Below are 16853 nucleotides of genomic sequence, written 5' to 3'. Positions count from 1 at the left end.
CTTCCTCTTGGGAACAAAGAGGAAGTCTCTCAAAACTAGAAGGGAAAGGTGTCTTCCCCCACAGCAATCCAGCTTTGGAGACATTATACTAGTGACATATGCTCCTTCCCCCCACAAAACAACAATGAAGTGTTCTGTGTGCTAACAACATAGCTTAAAAAAAAAAGTAAAACAAAATTCTGCATTTTTTATAAAACTTGATAAAAAATAGTATTTCAACTGTACAGTCACCAGAAGTACACAGTTATCAAAAACGCACACACTTCACTTGACATCTCCAGCACCTTCAGCTTTCTATGCCTGGTCTGTTTTGGCATCTCCATTTTCTGCAGGGTTATTCCCATCCTTGCCAGTGTCAGCTTTTCCCTTTTTCCCTTTGGGTACCTTCTCTCCCTTCTTTGCAGGGGCCTTTTTAGGCTTGGGCTCTTGCTGCAGTCCGGCTGCAGCAAAATAACGGGGCGGGGGGCGGGGGGGTTAACGAGGAACTTGCGTAGATTGATACAGCAGGAGAGGGAGCCATTTATTGTAGGACAGGAGCGGTCTTTATACATTCCACACAGCTTATCTTAATTAGCATAAACTAGATACAGCAGTCAGCCAATAAGAAATCTCCATACTTAATGGCTCGCTGGCGCCACCTCACAAACCACTCCCCCTGGCAAAATGCCAGGCGCCATCCTGACTTGTTTACAGACTCTAACATTAACCACTTCCCTCTGGCAAAAATGCCAGGCGCCATCCAGACTTATTTACAGACTCTAACAGGCTCTGGCTTTGGAGGAGCAGGTTTGGCAGACAACCTTGCAGATCTTCTCTGTGGTTCGTCTTTCACCTTGGCTTTATCTCCTTTAGCATCCCCTTCAGCCTTTCTCTTGGGCTTGGTGGCGACGGCGGCAGGACGCAGGCACTGGCCATGGGGATGCAGCGGCCCGCGGCTTTGGTCGGTCTGGGGGTCGTTCTCGCCTCTTCTTCTTCACACTGCTATAATTTTCTTTAAAAAAATTTTTTTTAAATACACAACAGCGGAATGCATTACAATTCTTATTACACATATATACCACAATTTTTCATATCTCTGCATATAAAGTAGATTGACACCCAATTCGTATCTTCATACATGTACTTTGGATGATGATGTCCATCACATTCCACCATCCTTGCTATTCCCCTGCCTCCTCCCTTCCCCTCCCACCCCTCTGCCCTATCTAGAGTTCATCTAATCCTTCCATGCTCCCCTCTCCCTACCCCACTATGAGTCAGCCTCCTCATATCAGAGAAAACATTCGGCATTTGATTTTGGGGATTGGCTAACTTCATTTAGCATTATCTTCTCCAACGCCACCCATTTACCTGCAAATGCCATGATTTTATTCTTTTTTAAATGCTGAGGAAAATTCCATTGTGTGTGTGTATGCCACTTTTTAAAATCCATTCATCTACTGAAGGACATCTAGGTTGGCTCCACAGTTTAGCTATTGTGAATTGTGCTGCTATAAACATTGACTTGGCTGTGTCCCTGTAGTATGCTGTTTTTAAGTCCTTTGGGTCTAGTTTTGGAGGCTTCAGTTGGCGATCAGTTGGCACCATTGCTCTGGGTGGCAAGACACACATCAGAGTGGAAGGGCATGGTGGAAGAAGCGAGAGAGAGAGAGAGAGAGAGAGAGAGAGAGAGAGAGAGAGAGAGAGACCATGATCCCAACACCCCTTCAAGATCACACCCACAGTGATCTAACTTTCTCCCACTAGGTCTCTCTCAATGTCCTACCACTTCCCAATGGTGCCAAGGGCTGGGGACCAAGCCTTAACACATGGGTCTTTGAGAGACACTTCTCCAAACCAGAGCCCCCACCTTGACATTGCTCAGGAAGAACCTAGAAGGTCAAGCACGGAAGTGCTGACCCATCCCTCCTGCATACACCTCCTGATGTGGTTCCAGAGTATTTCCCAGGGAATCTTCATGTGAGGAGCGTGTGTGTGCTTGTAGGAAACTCAGTTTTTCCTACAAGTTTGGGAGAGAAAGCTATTTCTTAGTAAGAACCGATTCTCTTCTAGACCTTTACTACAGCAGGCATTTGATCTCGAGAGTAGTTAGAAACAGGACAGTCACCAAACCTGAAAACCAATCGGCCCACCTGCCCACCCCAGGCTGCACATTGGAATCATGTTCACATGGAGATTCCCTGTGGCCTGATGCATCCCTGGGGAGTAGAAAGGGAGCAAAACCAGAGGCCTGGGGCCTGTGTTCTATGCCACAAGTGGGAGGTGATCAGAAGAGCCTCTGGGGTGCCATCAGACCTGCGTACAAGGCCAGGCCAGTTGTCATAGGTGAGAAACTGGGGCTCCAAAAAGCAGGTCTTCCACTGTGGGTCACACTGTTGCTAAATGGCAATCTGGAGAGCCCAGGTCTGGCAGCTCCTGGTTCTGGGCTCTTTAAACTACAGCTGCCTCTTTTTCCAGGAGGCTGAGGCAGGCAGAATCTCCATTTCTACAGGCGAGGAGCTGGGGCAAGAGGTTCCATGGCCCTGGGGTAAGTGGAAGTCTGCCCGAGCCCCCAGGCTTCCTGTCCCCATTCCAGGGGCAAAAGGAAGGAGCTGGAAGCATCCTGGTACAGTCCACATTCTTCAGGTTTCCGTACCCAGAAGGGGCCCCCACAGGAGGGGACTGGGGCAGGGAGGGGGCTGCAGGCAGCTGTGTTGATGCTGCTCAGAGTGAGGGGTCATGACCTGGAGGTTTGTTTGAAAACCTGCATAAACATCTTCTATCAGAGGGAGAGCTTATGCTCCTTAGCCAAACAAGTTGCTGGAGATGATGTATTGTGAATGGATTTGTTAAGTCTGAGCTGAGGCCGTAAACTCTCCCGGTACCCTAAAGACCCCTGGCTGCTGTTATTGGGGACCAGGCCCTGTCTCCAGGCAAAGAACCTCCAATGTGTGCCTCCCCTGGGCCACCTTGCCTGAATCCAAAGGAGCAAGTGCTGCCCAGAGGCTGGACCTGTCGCTCAGAAGCAGGAGCTCAGCCTTGGCCTCCTGTGAGCTAAGGACAAGATGACTGTCCTGTCCCTTGGCCTGGAATCAGGGATTTCAGAACGTTTGCACAGAGAAGGCAAAAAGGAATGGGGAGACAGACTGGGGAAGAATGCTCCCTCCCTCTGTGGCCACCATCCTTTCGGTCGCTGGGATGACAAGGCTTGGTGTCATCCTTAGCACATCTCTTCCTGCCACATGTCTCTCCCACCTGTCAAGACATTGCTTGGTTCTACTTTCCCTCTAGGACCTGACCACTCTCCTCACCTCCATGGTGAGTACCCCTGCAAGGGATATCTCCTGTCCCTTCTAAGAGTTCTTCCTGCCTCTGCCACTGTCCAGATTTGCATGTGGCTGCCCATGTTCCCTAGAGCCCTGTGACAGCTAGCACAGCCCCACAGCTCCTGTGACATCCCACCGCCATTTTCCTGAGTTCACCTGCTGTCTTCTGGCTCCCTCTGCACCAGCCAAGCTGACCACATTGACCCTGGTCATTTCCTTTGCCTGGAATAATCTCCCCCAGCAACCTGCCAGGATTCCCCTTGGGTCTCTCTGCTTTGTATCAAATGCCACCTTCTCAACAACCCTCCTGGTTCCTATTGCAGTGTACCCACCCTCACCAGGCTGTTCCTTTTTTCCAATCACATTTAACATCTTCTGCACCCACAGGAGGACACAGTTAACCAGGTCTCTGGGTTTTGTCAGTCCCTGTCCACTACACATTAGCTGCATGAGGGCAAGGCTCTCCTGGGCTCTCAGAGCCCAGAGCAATGTCTGGCATATAACAGATGCTCCATGATGATTGAATGAATAAATGAATGGATAAAGAGGGGAAAAATAATTCAAGAACCAGCAGCCCCAGAGCCAGAAGGGAGGCAGTGGGCTGAAACCCACAGGGGAATGGAGGTGGAGTTGACAGTGTAGTCTACATCCGGGCATCAACATCCAGGTACCCTTCATCCACCTGCTAGATCATCAGGAGTCAAATAATCACCAAGATTACTGAGAGCCCTGCAGGAGTGCTGAAGCCAGGCACACAGGAGGAGTGTGGTAGTCCTCGAGGAAGAAGGGTCACCCGGCGGGACCCAGTGTCTCTGGACAGTTTATTTTACATGGGATGAATCTAAGCATCTCAAGTGTACACCCAGAACTGAAGAGGGGGCGGGGGGGGGGGGCGGTGGAAATGAGATGGTATTGAACTTCCTGAAACCGCTTTATAGTAACGCAGGGCGATCCTCTATAGCCAACACGTTCAAAATTTAAACTTTAAATTTAAACATTTAATTCTTCAGCTTTAATACACACAAATGCTATTATGGGGGGTGGGGGTGGGGAGGGGCTGGAGAGGGGGCGCGTTACAGCCTCCATCGGGATCAGAGTGTCGACAGTGTTACTTATAAATTATATTACATCAATTTTTTATTTACTGATCTAGGCAGCCAGAGGATGGAAGGATATACAATGGGAAGTAAACACATTCATACAGGGGGTGGGTGGGGGGTGGGGGGGTAAGGAATGCTGGCAGGAGACACAGCTTTTTAACATCAAAAAAATGTATAAAGTATTTAGCAAAAGTTACAGAAAACAGACCAAACAAGCAAGTTTATTTTGTTAGAAAATTCCGCTTTCGCAGGGTCTGCTGATGTGCTCTTGTGCCTGTGAAGGGTGTGCCCTCCCGTCGTCACCTTCCTAAGGGAGAGGAAAGAGTTGCAAATTTGGGGACCATCTCCCAGGATGGCTGGAGACCCTTGGAATGTCCGTCCCTGGGCCCCGCCCCGTGGCTGAGTGAGATCCGCTACTCCAGAGCGCCCCTCTGCAGTGGGAGCCGCATTGACAAATGAGTACACAGAGGTCCAGATGGGGGTGTGTGAATAGGCTACAGGATAAAGGAGGTGGCAGGGCAGGGCTAGCCCTGACTCTTCCTCTAGTACTGTAGGCTTTCGTTCTCAGTCCCCGTGTCATACTGTCTCCATGAGAGAGCCTATTGGTCCTGACCATTTACCTTCTACCATTGCAATCCACTAGAAATCCCCCTGAAAACCTGCAGGAATTGTATGTATCATGTACGAATGTCCCCAAGCACCACCAAGGGAGTCCAAAGGTCATCACCCCCACCCCAAGACACCGTCCGACCTAGGTCCTCCAGAGCCATGCCCAGCCTCCATTGGTCTTTGTCCTCTCCTGGACCCACCTTGACCTGCAGCACCTGGAGTGGGTCCCTCACCTTTAGGAAACCCACAGCTCCTGGGTGGGAGGTATGGAGAGTCCTTCCACACAGAACCCAACCCTGGAGGGTCTCAGCAGCCTTGGTTCCCACCTTGGGACCCTGAGTTCCGCCTTCTCAGCCTTGACCTTCATCTGGCCTGAATCCCACACTGTCCCCAATTCAGATGGAGAGGTTCCCAGTTGCCCTCTAGGGCTCACCTTTCACTGAGCAGCCCATGACCAAGGCTTTGCTTAGAGGTGTGGTCACCAACCCCCTGGCCATGGCCACGCCTGGTCCTAGCTCTGCCACCGCCTATCGGGACAAAGGCACAGGGCAGGCTCAATATGACCTCCAGCTGAGCAAGACGTCAGCAACAGCAAGGACTTGACAGAGGTGACTCTGTCTTCATGCCTGTCTTGGCTCCTAGGGACAGACCCCGAAGGTAGCCACTTAATACTTTCTTTGGGGGTGTGGGTAGTCTTAGGAGGAACCACTCCATTCTTAGCTGATGAAACTCTTCGCTGCACTGGAGTCTAAATGGGGAAGTGTCCCCTGGTGAATTTAGGCAGCTCTCTGCACAACTGTGCAGGTGACCCTGGGATTAGGCATGACCATGTTTACAGGGCATGGAACAAGAAACAAGAAGGGAAGGGGAGGGCACACAGCAGCCGAGAGACCATCGAAAACAAGTACGCTCACTGGCAGGTGGGACAACAGATCCAGGGAAAGGTCCTGATGTGCCCTGGGGCCAGTCCTGGCCCTTCAGCTCTGTTCTTTCCATTTGCCTCTCGAAGCCTCAATGTTCAATAAATGCAGGGACCCACGGAACTGAAGCGAGGGTACCAGGAGGGAGCACATCTTTCATCTGAGATGCAGCAGAGGTGGGAGGCGATTCTGACTGACCCTGCCTGCCACTTCCCCTCCAATTCCTGGCTGCTTCCTGCACTGGTAGAAACCAAATATGAACCAGAAAGGTCAGTGTGTGCGTAACTCATGGGTGGAGCCAACATTGGAGGAGACTTGGGGAGCCCTGGGAAGCAGTGATCCAAACAAGGTGAAGCTCTTGGACCACGAACTTCCAGGGTAAATTCTCACTTTATGAACAAGGAAACAGTGTGGGACACCCGGGCAGGGGACACGGTGGACTTGGCAAAGGGACACGCTCCTGAGACACAGGCACACATGGGCGATTCCAAACCTACGTCCATGTGATCCTACTTCCTTTCAGAAAAAGGCAAAATAATAGGGTCGGAACATCCATCAGGGTTTGTTGGATCAGGGGTGGGAGGAAGGAGTGGACCCCAATGGGATATGCAGTACTTTCAGGAGTGATGCTAATGTTATGTTGATTGCGGGCACTGGGTACAAGACTGTTATTTGGTCAAAAAAATTCTCAGAACTGTATACTTTTTTAAAAAAGTGAATTTTGCTCTGTCAAGTATAGCTCAATTTTCCTGGAAAAAGGAGGTGGCACTGAGCTTTGGTGGAGGTGGGAAGGACTATGGGCATTCGGTGGTAGCAGGCTCAGCCAGCTGGCTGCTGATCTGGTCCCCACTGGACGTGGGAAGTGCTGTCCCCTACCTACGACAACAAGCAGGTCTCTCGACTCCTGTGCCAAATTCTCCTTGCCAAGGCTACTTCACAGCTGGAAATAAAATCACCTAAAGAAGTGAAGGTGTGAAGGTCTTTGACAACCTTTGAATTTTATGGCTTATATTTCCAAGAAGGGACTTTGGCTCAGCCAAGATCTTTATGCACCCGTCCACTGATCTAGTAATTTGACTGTCCCCCCCCCCCACCAAAGGGAATAAAAACAAAATCCTGAGGCAGGGTCTGTCTGCCTCAGTTATTAATCAGCCCTGACAAGTGACACTGAGAGGAGGCCCAGGGTAGTTCCATTGACAGAGCCTGGGGCCACCCTCCACCTGGTCCAAATAGCCTGTGCATTGCAGAACTGCTCAAAAGCACTAGGAAAAAAAAAGAAAAAGAAAAAAATGAAGGGGAACAAGTGGCTCTTCCTGGAGGTTGTCATGGCAACGGATTCACTTTGAATACCTATTCATCTTAGAAATATATTTTTTTCTTTTCAATCAGGATTTCACAGAGCAAACTTAAGTGCTTCAATCCCCCAATGGTGGCAGGGGGACTGATCTGTTCTCAGAAACCCACTCCGAATAAAGCAGCCAAATCCTCCCACAACCTTAAGTACCAAGACTTATGCCCAAGACAGACCACAGGGCCGGGGATGTGGCTCAATGGCAGAGGATGCTGATCCCCCTTATGGCAAAACAAAGACAACCCAGATGGTGTGCTTGTGACTCCAAATGCACTTTTAGATTCTCTAGACTTCATCCTGATCCTGATTTTACTTGCAGTGCAGGGGAGGGATCCCTTTTTAATTGGGACATTGGGCCTGGACTGACACCAGCCAGCGCTGCTCCTAATTCTGTGTTGGCTCATGGTGTCCCTGGCTTCACTTTCTCTATTTGCAGAGCAACGAGTCACTAAAAAACAATAAAACAGAGAGGCTATGAGGGTCTGGCGACCAGGTGGTCAAGATAGTGTTGCTGTCCACCTTCCACGTGGATGTGGCCCAAGTGCCAGGTTCTTCCTCTCCAGGTAGGTCTAAACATCTGTCTACACAGAGGAGAGGAGACAGCGTCCACCTTCCACACAATTTGTTTCATTCCTCGGCACAATGTTGGGCTTGTTCTAAGCATTTGCTAAAAAACTGAATGAGTGAAATATCAGCCCCACAGACAGTACCTCTGAAACCCAAAATTCTACAGAGTACTTCTGTTAATGTCAAGGTTACTGAAGGCCAGGCCCCTAGGGAAAAGATAAACCTGTATAAAATAGATTCATGGGCTTCCCTGATGACTGAGCAGCATTTTGTTCTCAGATTAGATCTCCGCACATTGCTTGGCTTTTACTAAATGTTTGGTGAATGAACATCTGAGGGCTCAAGAGGCTAAGAGGAGGTGGCCAGGGGACAAAGGGAAAGAATGACCTCAGAAAATGGACTGGCCCAGGCTTGGCCAACTTGCATTACCCCGAAGGAGCAAGCAAGCTCATTCCACATCAGGAACAGAGGACTTGGGGACCCTCAAATGAGAGAATAAGAGGACAAAGCCAAGGAGCCGCACTGCACCCAAAAGATGTGTTAATTATCAGGCTGTTGGCTTTGATGTTTGAAAACCATCTCTAGTTTACTAAGCCACACAGCAATTACCACTAGCACCCATTTTTTAGAGCAAGAAGCCAAGAAATATCCTAAAATTGGTATCGGGTGTCATGGTCCAAGCCTGGATGCAAGAGGAGTGGTTTTCCATCTTATGCTGGACAGACCCTGCCCCCTCCATGATTGTGAACACCTTCACGTTGGCTTTTGTGCCTGGGGTGTTTTAGTTAAAAAAAAAAAGTGACAAGATCTGGTTTGCTTTAGTATATTGAACATCTTTCTAAAATAAACTATGAGAAAGCCATTCTAATTCAATGGAAGAGATGCTGAAGGATTCAAGATTAACATCCATTATTAGCAATGTAAAACGGAGGGAAAGATCCGTGAATTGGGCTCGTAGGATTCTGCCCCCATGGGAGACGGAAGGGTCAAGCCGAAAGCCATCCATGGGAAAGATGAAGAAAGGTGGGCTCTCAGAGCAGGGGTTTCTGGCTAGAAGCTGTTTCTTGCTCACTGTGTCAATATTTTCTCCCAGCTCCCTCAGGCTGATTCTCTAGGCTAAGATGGTGGAGATGGTGTTTGCTGTAGTCGAGAAAGAAAGTGGCGGGCTGAACCCAGCTTCCTGAGTCACACTTGGCTCAGGCTCCTCCAGGGAAGATGGACAGAGGGAAAGCTTGGTGCAGGGCTCTGGAAAGTTCGGAGGAGCTGGAGGTCCCGGTGGCAGGACACACGTGGATAGCCAGGAGAGAGTCTGCAATACCCATACAAGGGACAGCAGTCCAAACCCTATCTTGCATAAGCAGATGGAGTCTGACAAAGACTTGCCCTAACCTGTCTTCCATGTGGGACTGACCTAGCCCTATTAAGCCCTTGGTGGGCAGCCTGGGAAAGCGGGGGTCACGGTAGCCCAGTGTTGGACAGGACACCATGGGAGACAGACCCCATATGGTTTCTGGCTCATCTCCATCTCTCAAAGCTTTTGGACATGCACACAGCTGAAGGAGGTCTCCCTGGCGGGGTGGCAGGGTGGGGGTGGGGACGGCCTTGAGAAAGCAGCTGAGGAATAGAGGGATCGGGATTTTCCAGAGACTTCAGAGATGATGCCTGGTCTGATAGGAACCGTGATTCAATGCTCCGACTTGGGGCTAATTTGCCGAATGAGGTAGTTCCATCCTGACCTCTCTGGGCAGGGTTGGTCCGGGAAGACAGAAAATAGGCCTTCCCAAGACCCACGGGAATGAAAAGTGGCCAAGAAAAGCCAGATTTGGGCTCCCAGAACGCAATGAGAAAAATAGAGAGAGGGCCGTAAAGGATTCTAGGTGCATGCTGAGCTGACGGCGCCTGCTATCCATGACTCTGATCCTGACATTGGCTTGGAGGCAGAGACAGCCCTTCCCTGATCTTCCAAAGCCTCGGAGATAAAGGGACCAGGTGAAGGATGGGCTTTGGGGCATCCAACGGCACAAGTATGTGACGGCCACCCCTACGGAACTCAGCAGGGACCACAAAGTTCCAGCCTTAGTTTGTTCTCAGAGCAACGAGCACGGCACGGGGTTTGGGGGGGCTTCAGTCTTGGAGGGGTTGCAGGTCTGTCTTCTTGGCCTGGGAATATTTGGGATTCCCCAGCTGAGCCATTCAGATCACCCTTCTGGAATTGCCAGCTCTCTCCTCTCTCCTCAGTGGACAGGAGAGTGGGTGGGAGGGCAGCTTCACCGAGCGGGAGCCACCACCCCCTCTCCACGGGACCCCCAGCCCCTCTCCTGGGCAGGACCCCCCGGGGCCGCACAGGCGTGTCTAGATCTCCATGTCCACGGGGCGAATGTTGCCCGTTTTGTGCTCTCTGACCCACAGCTCTCTGTCTTTGGCCGGGTCCACTTTCCGAAGCAGTTGGTCCACAGGCTCGACTGTCTGCAAGGGACAGAGAAAGAAGGGACACTGTCAAGGCCAAGCTGGGGATGTTTCCTCTGCACTATGCTGCTCTTGCCCAAGCTCTGTTCAGAGCAGTGTCTTTAGAATGCTCTAGGGCCCCACGGGAAACCTATCTGAGGGTCACACTCTGCAGAGTATCCAGCAGAGCTCAGGCCTGGCTGAGAGGGCAGCATGCCTTGGAGGCTCAGTGGCCTGTGACCTTTTCCTCCATGTGTCTCCATACCCACTACCAAAGAATAGAACAAATGCAACTTTACATTAGGTACTTTAACTATTTCTAGAAGTTGTATTTTTGACTCATTTTGGTTAAGCAATTTGCCCAGGGAGGCAATGGTATCTTTAGCTATTTTAAATATGGTGAGCTTCTCTCTCTTCAGGTAAACAGCTCACCTGTGCATACTTTTTGTGCACAGGATGGATCATCACATGGACATCCAGGAATCCTAATAAATCTACCCCAAGACATAACTCAGAAGCAGGGACAGCTGCCCACTGTCTGCTTCAGAAATGATTCATTTGCAGCAGCCACTTAACCTGCCATGACATATAGACAGGTGGCTCTCCCCTGTCCCCCTGACCCCCAGGGGTCTCGTCAGCCTCTGCCCCAGGGTGGGGAACTCACGCTTTGGTTGAACATGTCTGTCTCATGCCGCAGCTGAGTGTACTGACACAGATGTTGCCGGATCATCTCCACCCTCTCCACCTCCAGCCGCTCCAGCTCCTGCAGAGGAAAACAAGACCAGAGACCTCTGAGAATATCCCCTAACTTTGGGTCCTTCCCACCAAGCAGGTTCCAAAGCACCATGTACCCCAATGCACGAGTCACTGGCTGCTGAACCCCAACCCCTCTTGACTTTCTGGGCTCCAATAAGGAACGTGCCCATCTCTAGCATGAAGGTGAAGGTTATGAGAGCAGCTGCTAGCTTACCCTAAAAGCAAGGTACAAAAAGCTTTCTATGCAGTATGTAATTGTTCTCGATATAATTTTAAGAGATTCTGCGAGATTTCTGAGCAAGGGAACTGACACCTAGAGAGGGAATACCACGTGCCCCAGGAGATATAGAACCATGGGAAGAGCAGGATTTAAACCGGGTTCTCCAGATTCTACAAGCCCAGCCCCAGCCCTAGCACCCTGATGGGGTAGAACAGGGACCAGATAGATGCAGGGGCAGGAGTGGAGCAGCCATCATCAAAGGAAGAGTGGAAAAGGCTTGTCCTTCAGTGTCTAGATGGTTCTGTGTCTCCGGAATTTAGGGGATCAGGCTGTTACTCTGTACGTAACTAGGTCACTGTCCAGGTGATTAATCGGGAAGGGGGATAAAGCAGGGGACTTAATTAGGAGATTAACAAGGGGGTAAAACAGGTCACTGGTAGAGAGGCCTTTAATCTGCCCTGGTGGGCTGACACCTGGGGAAGCCAGCCGCTCAGGGCTGTAGGAGGGACAGCAGGTAGCTTTGGGCAGTAGGAAGAAGGGATGAGTAGCTGCTGTGATGTCTCTTCTCCCCTCTGGCCAAAGTACCAGCCACACTTCACGGTTGCACTCCAGCAGGTCCTGACCAACATGGAGATACTCAGGGGCTGGGGTTGGGGCAGAATGCTCGCCTAGCACGCGTGAGGTACTGGGTTCGATCCTCAGCGCTGCCTTGGTCAGAGTACCCCCTACTCCCTGCATGGCTCCTCCTACCATACCCGTTGACATGCCTTCTAAGGCTCTCCAGGGAGTGGGTGGGATGGGGGTAGGGGAGTTGTCTCTCTTTCTACTAACGGGGCCACTCTCTGCTCAGTTAGGGAGGTTTCTGGTTGATCCTAAGCCCTCAGTAGACAGCCCAAGGAAGTGACAGCAACACGAAGCCTTTGGCTGATTTCATACAACAGGAGACACTAGGGATCTGAATGCACAGACAGGTCCAGATTGAGTTCTGATCCCAACCCTGGAATAGTGACCACTTTATGGTCACTTCCACTCCATGCCCACCCTGTGTCTCCCACCACCCACCCAGGGCTCCCTGTGACTGGCATGCTCAAGTGTCTCTGATCACATACCAAAGTGGTGGTCACCATCTCTTCAAACCATTTGGACTGGGCCTGGTTGTAGAGGTCCACACAGCGCATGAGGTCATCACCTGGAAGAGCCAGCGGCCTGTCATGCTCTGTCACACACTGTCCCACACACAATCCCAGCACGATGCACTGCCTTCCCCGTGTAGTTCAATGGCAGAGCACTTGCCTAGTATGTCTAAGGCCCTGGGTTTGATCCCCAGCACCGCAAAACACAAACCAAACCAAAAAAACCCAAAAGCAGCAAAACATGCATCACAGTGCTACACATAAACTTCAGAAGAGTAGCCACCTGGGGAGATAGGATGAGCAGTAGGGAATGAGCTCCTTCTGTATCATTTTCTTTCATAATGGAAGAGATCTGAACAAATATAACTATCAAATCTTGAAGGCTAGTGTATCACTTTCTCTAACCATATGCATGTTCGAAACATTTTATATTTAGAATAAGAGCAACCTATGAAGTAATTGCAAACATTACTCAGTGTACTAGCACCCTGGCACCTTACTATGTAAAACAAAGTTCATGGACCAGCAGTATCCGTAACCTTTTCCCCAGGGAGCTGGTGGGAAATGCAGAATCCCAGGAGCCAGAAATTGCATTTTCAGCAGACCCTACGGTGATGCTTGCACAAATTATAGTTGGAGGAGCAAGTACTTTGGCACACATCTACATTTCATCTGATGGAAATGCAATGTAGTTGCAATCAGTTTCCTAATATGCAGTTTCCTAATCATTGCAGGACTGGAAATTGGACCCTTCTGAATAATGCCAGTGAAGAACATGGATTCTGGAACCAGGATGCCTGTGCCGTCAGCCTAGCTCTACTATGGGTTAGCTGTGTGACCTTGGACATGTCAACTAGCCTGCCTGTGCCCCAGCAGAAATGAAGATGAAATGGGTATATCAGTTGTACCTTCATTAACTATGCCAATACATGCAAAGTATTAACTATGCCAATACATGCTGAGAATAGAGATTCGCAAAGATAGCAAAGTATTAACGTCAGCTATGGTGGCGATGATGGTGATGAAGAATTCAAATTTAGCCCCCAGGAGGATCTGGATGGATGCCATCCCTCCAGCAGCCTTGCAAAACATGAGGGAGAGGAGGAAAGGGAAAAGGAGCAAAAAAGGAGTGGCAGCAATTTCTGAGTAGCAGGCTGTCTGGCAAAATGGCAAGGAGCAGAGCCTTTGGAATAAGAGAAGACTGAATTCTGATGTTGCAATGCCACCACGGTCAAACCTAGCTCATCCTTGCTCCCATTGGTTTTCTCATTCACAAAGTACCTCCTTATAGAGACTGACATCACCTTCCAGAACGTAGCCTGAGGCCAGACACAGTACAATAAGTATTCAATAAAGGTAGTTCTCTCTCTTTCCAGTGCTGGGGATCCAACACAGGGCACATGCCCTTTATCACTGTGCTACCTCACTCCCACCCCCAGAATAATTTCAAGCTACAGAAATAAGATTCTGTATCATCTGATGGAAATGCAATGTAGTTGCAAGAATCAGAATAAGGGTAACAAAGAAATAAAGAATAGATAAATCAAGATGTTTGTAATAAGGGTAACAAAGACCTTGCTCTTGAAAAATGTAAAGATTTTCTTTGAGGCAACTGTTGGCTCAAAGATGAAATTAACACAACAATAGTGAAATGTCTTGAGAATAGCAGAAATGAAGACACAAATTAGATGCTGTGGGGTGTGGTTAGGGACCTGGGTAGAGAAAAAAGAAATGTCTGGTGGGTTGAATATTTCACTGTTAAAAATAAAATCAAAAATAAATACCTCAACACTCTCTCCCCACATAAGGTCGAAGCTGATTCCCCGCCCCACCCCCATCTAAATGCCACAGGGAAAAGATGTTATATACAAAAATAGCAACAAAAAGCCAGGTAAACACACTTTTTAAAAAAAATTACAAAAAAAAAAAAAAGAGAACCCAGGGCAAATATTTGTGATTCAAAGGGTTAATCTCTATAGAGAATTCTTATCAGTAGTAAGAACAAGACGTCAAAAAGAAAGAAGGAGACAAGTTAATTAGATGACAGAAAAGTAAGTCAGAAATAATTTGTATTTTTAAATGTTCAACCCTGATCAGAGAAAAGCAAAATAAGTAAAACATATTTTAGCGGCACACCAATGATTTCAAAGATACTATAGGTGGGTACCTTCTCTGGTCAGCAATTTGGAAATATTCATTGAAACGAAGAAAAACCTTCAACCCAACATCAAAATTCTCTCTATATGCAGACCTGGTCTTACACATAAACAAATTTACAGTTCTGATTAAAATCATGGCATTCACAGGTAGATGGATGGCATTGGAGAAGATAATGCTAAGTGAAGTTAGCCAATCCCCCCAAAAAAACCAAATGCTGAATGTTTTCTCTGATATAAAGAGGCTGATTCATAGTGGGGTAGGGAGGGGGGAGCATAGGAGGAATAGACGAACTCTAGATAGGGCAGAGGGGTGGGAGGGGGAAAGTAGGGGGGAGGGGGTTAGAAATGATGGTGGAATGTGATGAACATTATTATCCAAAGTACATGTATGAAGACATGAGTTGCAGTGAATACACTTTATATACAACCAGAGATATGAAAACAATGTGCTCTGTATGTATAATATGAATTGTAATGCATTCTGCTGTCTTATATATAAATAAATAAACAAATAAAAAACAAATTAGGGGAATGATGAAATCAATTTGGATACAATCATATAGTCAGACATTGGGCAATTGTTTAAAAATCTGAAATGCATAGATGGATGCATAAATAGATTTAGAGGAAATGAAATGGGCTACTTCTAAGATGTATTAACTTCAGTTCAGAATACAGAGTATAATACAATCCAATTTATATACAGTTGAATATTTAAAAAGTGAAAGCACCCTGAAGTATTGATGGTGATTATTTTTGGCAACTAACATTTTATACTCTCATATGCTGATTATTTTGACATATACGGTTTTGCAGTATTCATTTTATTTTTAATAAATTAAACTTATTTATGTACGACTTTTTCCTCTCTGGGCTCCACTCCCAATAAATATATTAGAAATTTATAACAATGCTTCTGGATCTAGTAATTTATTGTGATGCATTATAAGAATCTGTATATTAAATATTATGTTTATGCCACATTAGTTTTGGCTCCCATTATTTCTGCCCTACTTTATTACAAAATGTCTGGAAGGTGGTTGCTTCGTTTCATAATGAAATCAATTGTAACAGCTTCACCAGAAGTTGAGATGAAAGGGACCTAAAGATCATTCAGGCCATAATTTCACAGCACACAGATTAATTCCAGAGGCAATATGTATTGCTCCTGCCTGTTGCGAAACTTGATTTCTTTTAGAAACAGTCACTTTGTTTTTAAACATTTTCTAATCATCCTTTCCCTTCCTCCTTGTGTATTGGCTAACCTTGACCATTAGGTGGCAGCAGACACCAGTACACTGGGGGAAGGAGTAGAGCCTGAAATCTGGTGGTTATTTAAACAAAATGCAAGCAGGGACCACTGCTATATCTCAACCCTCCCGGTAGCACTCCCTGGGGAGAAGGTGCAGCTTATATGGGTGAATAAAGATTTGAACTTCTGTGGGCTTTAATCAGGGACTGGGCCCTGGAGCTCTTGGCACAAAGAAGAATTTATCTACTTCCTGGTCAGAAATGTAGAACTTAGGTCGGAAAAAGGCATTGCTGGAGAGACCATGAGTCCTCTAACCCCCTGTACCATGGCCTGGGAACAGCCTGGCCTGCTTCCCTCCAATCCCTGGATGCTGGGTAGAGGTGCTGGGCACGCCCTCTCCTGTGTGCTAGTTAGGGTGACTGGCCCGGGTGGGAGGCCCAGGGGCTCACCAGCCTGTGTGGACTTTCTCCGTGCCTTCTTGATGTCCTCCTCTGTCTTGTTGCTCAGCTTGATCTCCAGCTGCTGAGTCTTCATCTCCAGGTCTCTCTGCCGCTCTGTGAGGGCTTTCCGGGCCTGGGGTCCAATGACATCAAACAGAGAAGCTGTTATAAAGCTTGCAGCCTGGAGGTAGGGGGCTCACAGCCCATGAGGCCCAGCCTCCCTTTTTTTGGCTCAAGTCCTTCATTTTCTGTTTGCATGGATGATGCTACAGTGGCCCCAAGGGGCCAGACAGTCCCAGTGCTGCTACCCAGCTAACTGGCGAGGACTGAGCCCACAGACCAGCTCCCCTCATTCCTGCTGGTGACACCAGGCATGGCATTCCAGAGCCTCGAGCCCCCCGTGCCCCTCATAGCACCCGCCCGCCCTCCTCCTGGTTCCTTGGGGTGGCTCACTCTCTGCCCGTCAGTGGAGACAGCTGGCTGGGTGTCGCGGGTGACTGCTCTCTAGGGCCTGGGCTTAGTCCAGGGCTGCCACCAGTGGTCCTGCCCAAGATGTGACTAACTGTAGAAAGATGAGCTATGGGACCTCTGGAAGC

The 16853-nt window shown here is 48.5% G+C and overlaps 1 protein-coding gene and 1 pseudogene across 4 annotated transcripts in view; both read right to left on the bottom strand.

Moving 5' to 3' along the window:
* Positions 1 to 264: 264 nt before the first annotated feature.
* On the bottom strand, positions 265 to 3296 carry LOC144256138 (non-histone chromosomal protein HMG-17 pseudogene; annotated as a pseudogene).
* A 1086-nt stretch (positions 3297 to 4382) lies between these two features.
* Positions 4383 to 16853, bottom strand: part of Gas7 (growth arrest specific 7) — a 227927-nt gene continuing 215456 nt past the window's right edge. For all 4 annotated transcript variants that reach the window (XM_026390532.2, XM_077800851.1, XM_026390534.2 and 1 more), the window contains 4 exons: positions 16267 to 16390; positions 12383 to 12462; positions 10962 to 11060; positions 4383 to 10318 (listed from right to left, as the gene is read on the bottom strand). In XM_026390532.2, coding sequence (XP_026246317.1) covers positions 10205 to 10318; positions 10962 to 11060; positions 12383 to 12462; positions 16267 to 16390 — 417 coding nt within the window. In that variant the 3' untranslated portion in view covers positions 4383 to 10204. The remainder of the gene's footprint in view (positions 10319 to 10961; positions 11061 to 12382; positions 12463 to 16266; positions 16391 to 16853) is intronic.

Source organism: Urocitellus parryii, chromosome 7, assembly GCF_045843805.1.
Source record: "Urocitellus parryii isolate mUroPar1 chromosome 7, mUroPar1.hap1, whole genome shotgun sequence".
NCBI classification, from domain to species: domain Eukaryota; kingdom Metazoa; phylum Chordata; class Mammalia; order Rodentia; family Sciuridae; genus Urocitellus; species Urocitellus parryii.
The sequence above is the reverse complement of the archived record's forward strand: the minus strand, read 5'-3'. Positions and strand labels throughout refer to the sequence as shown.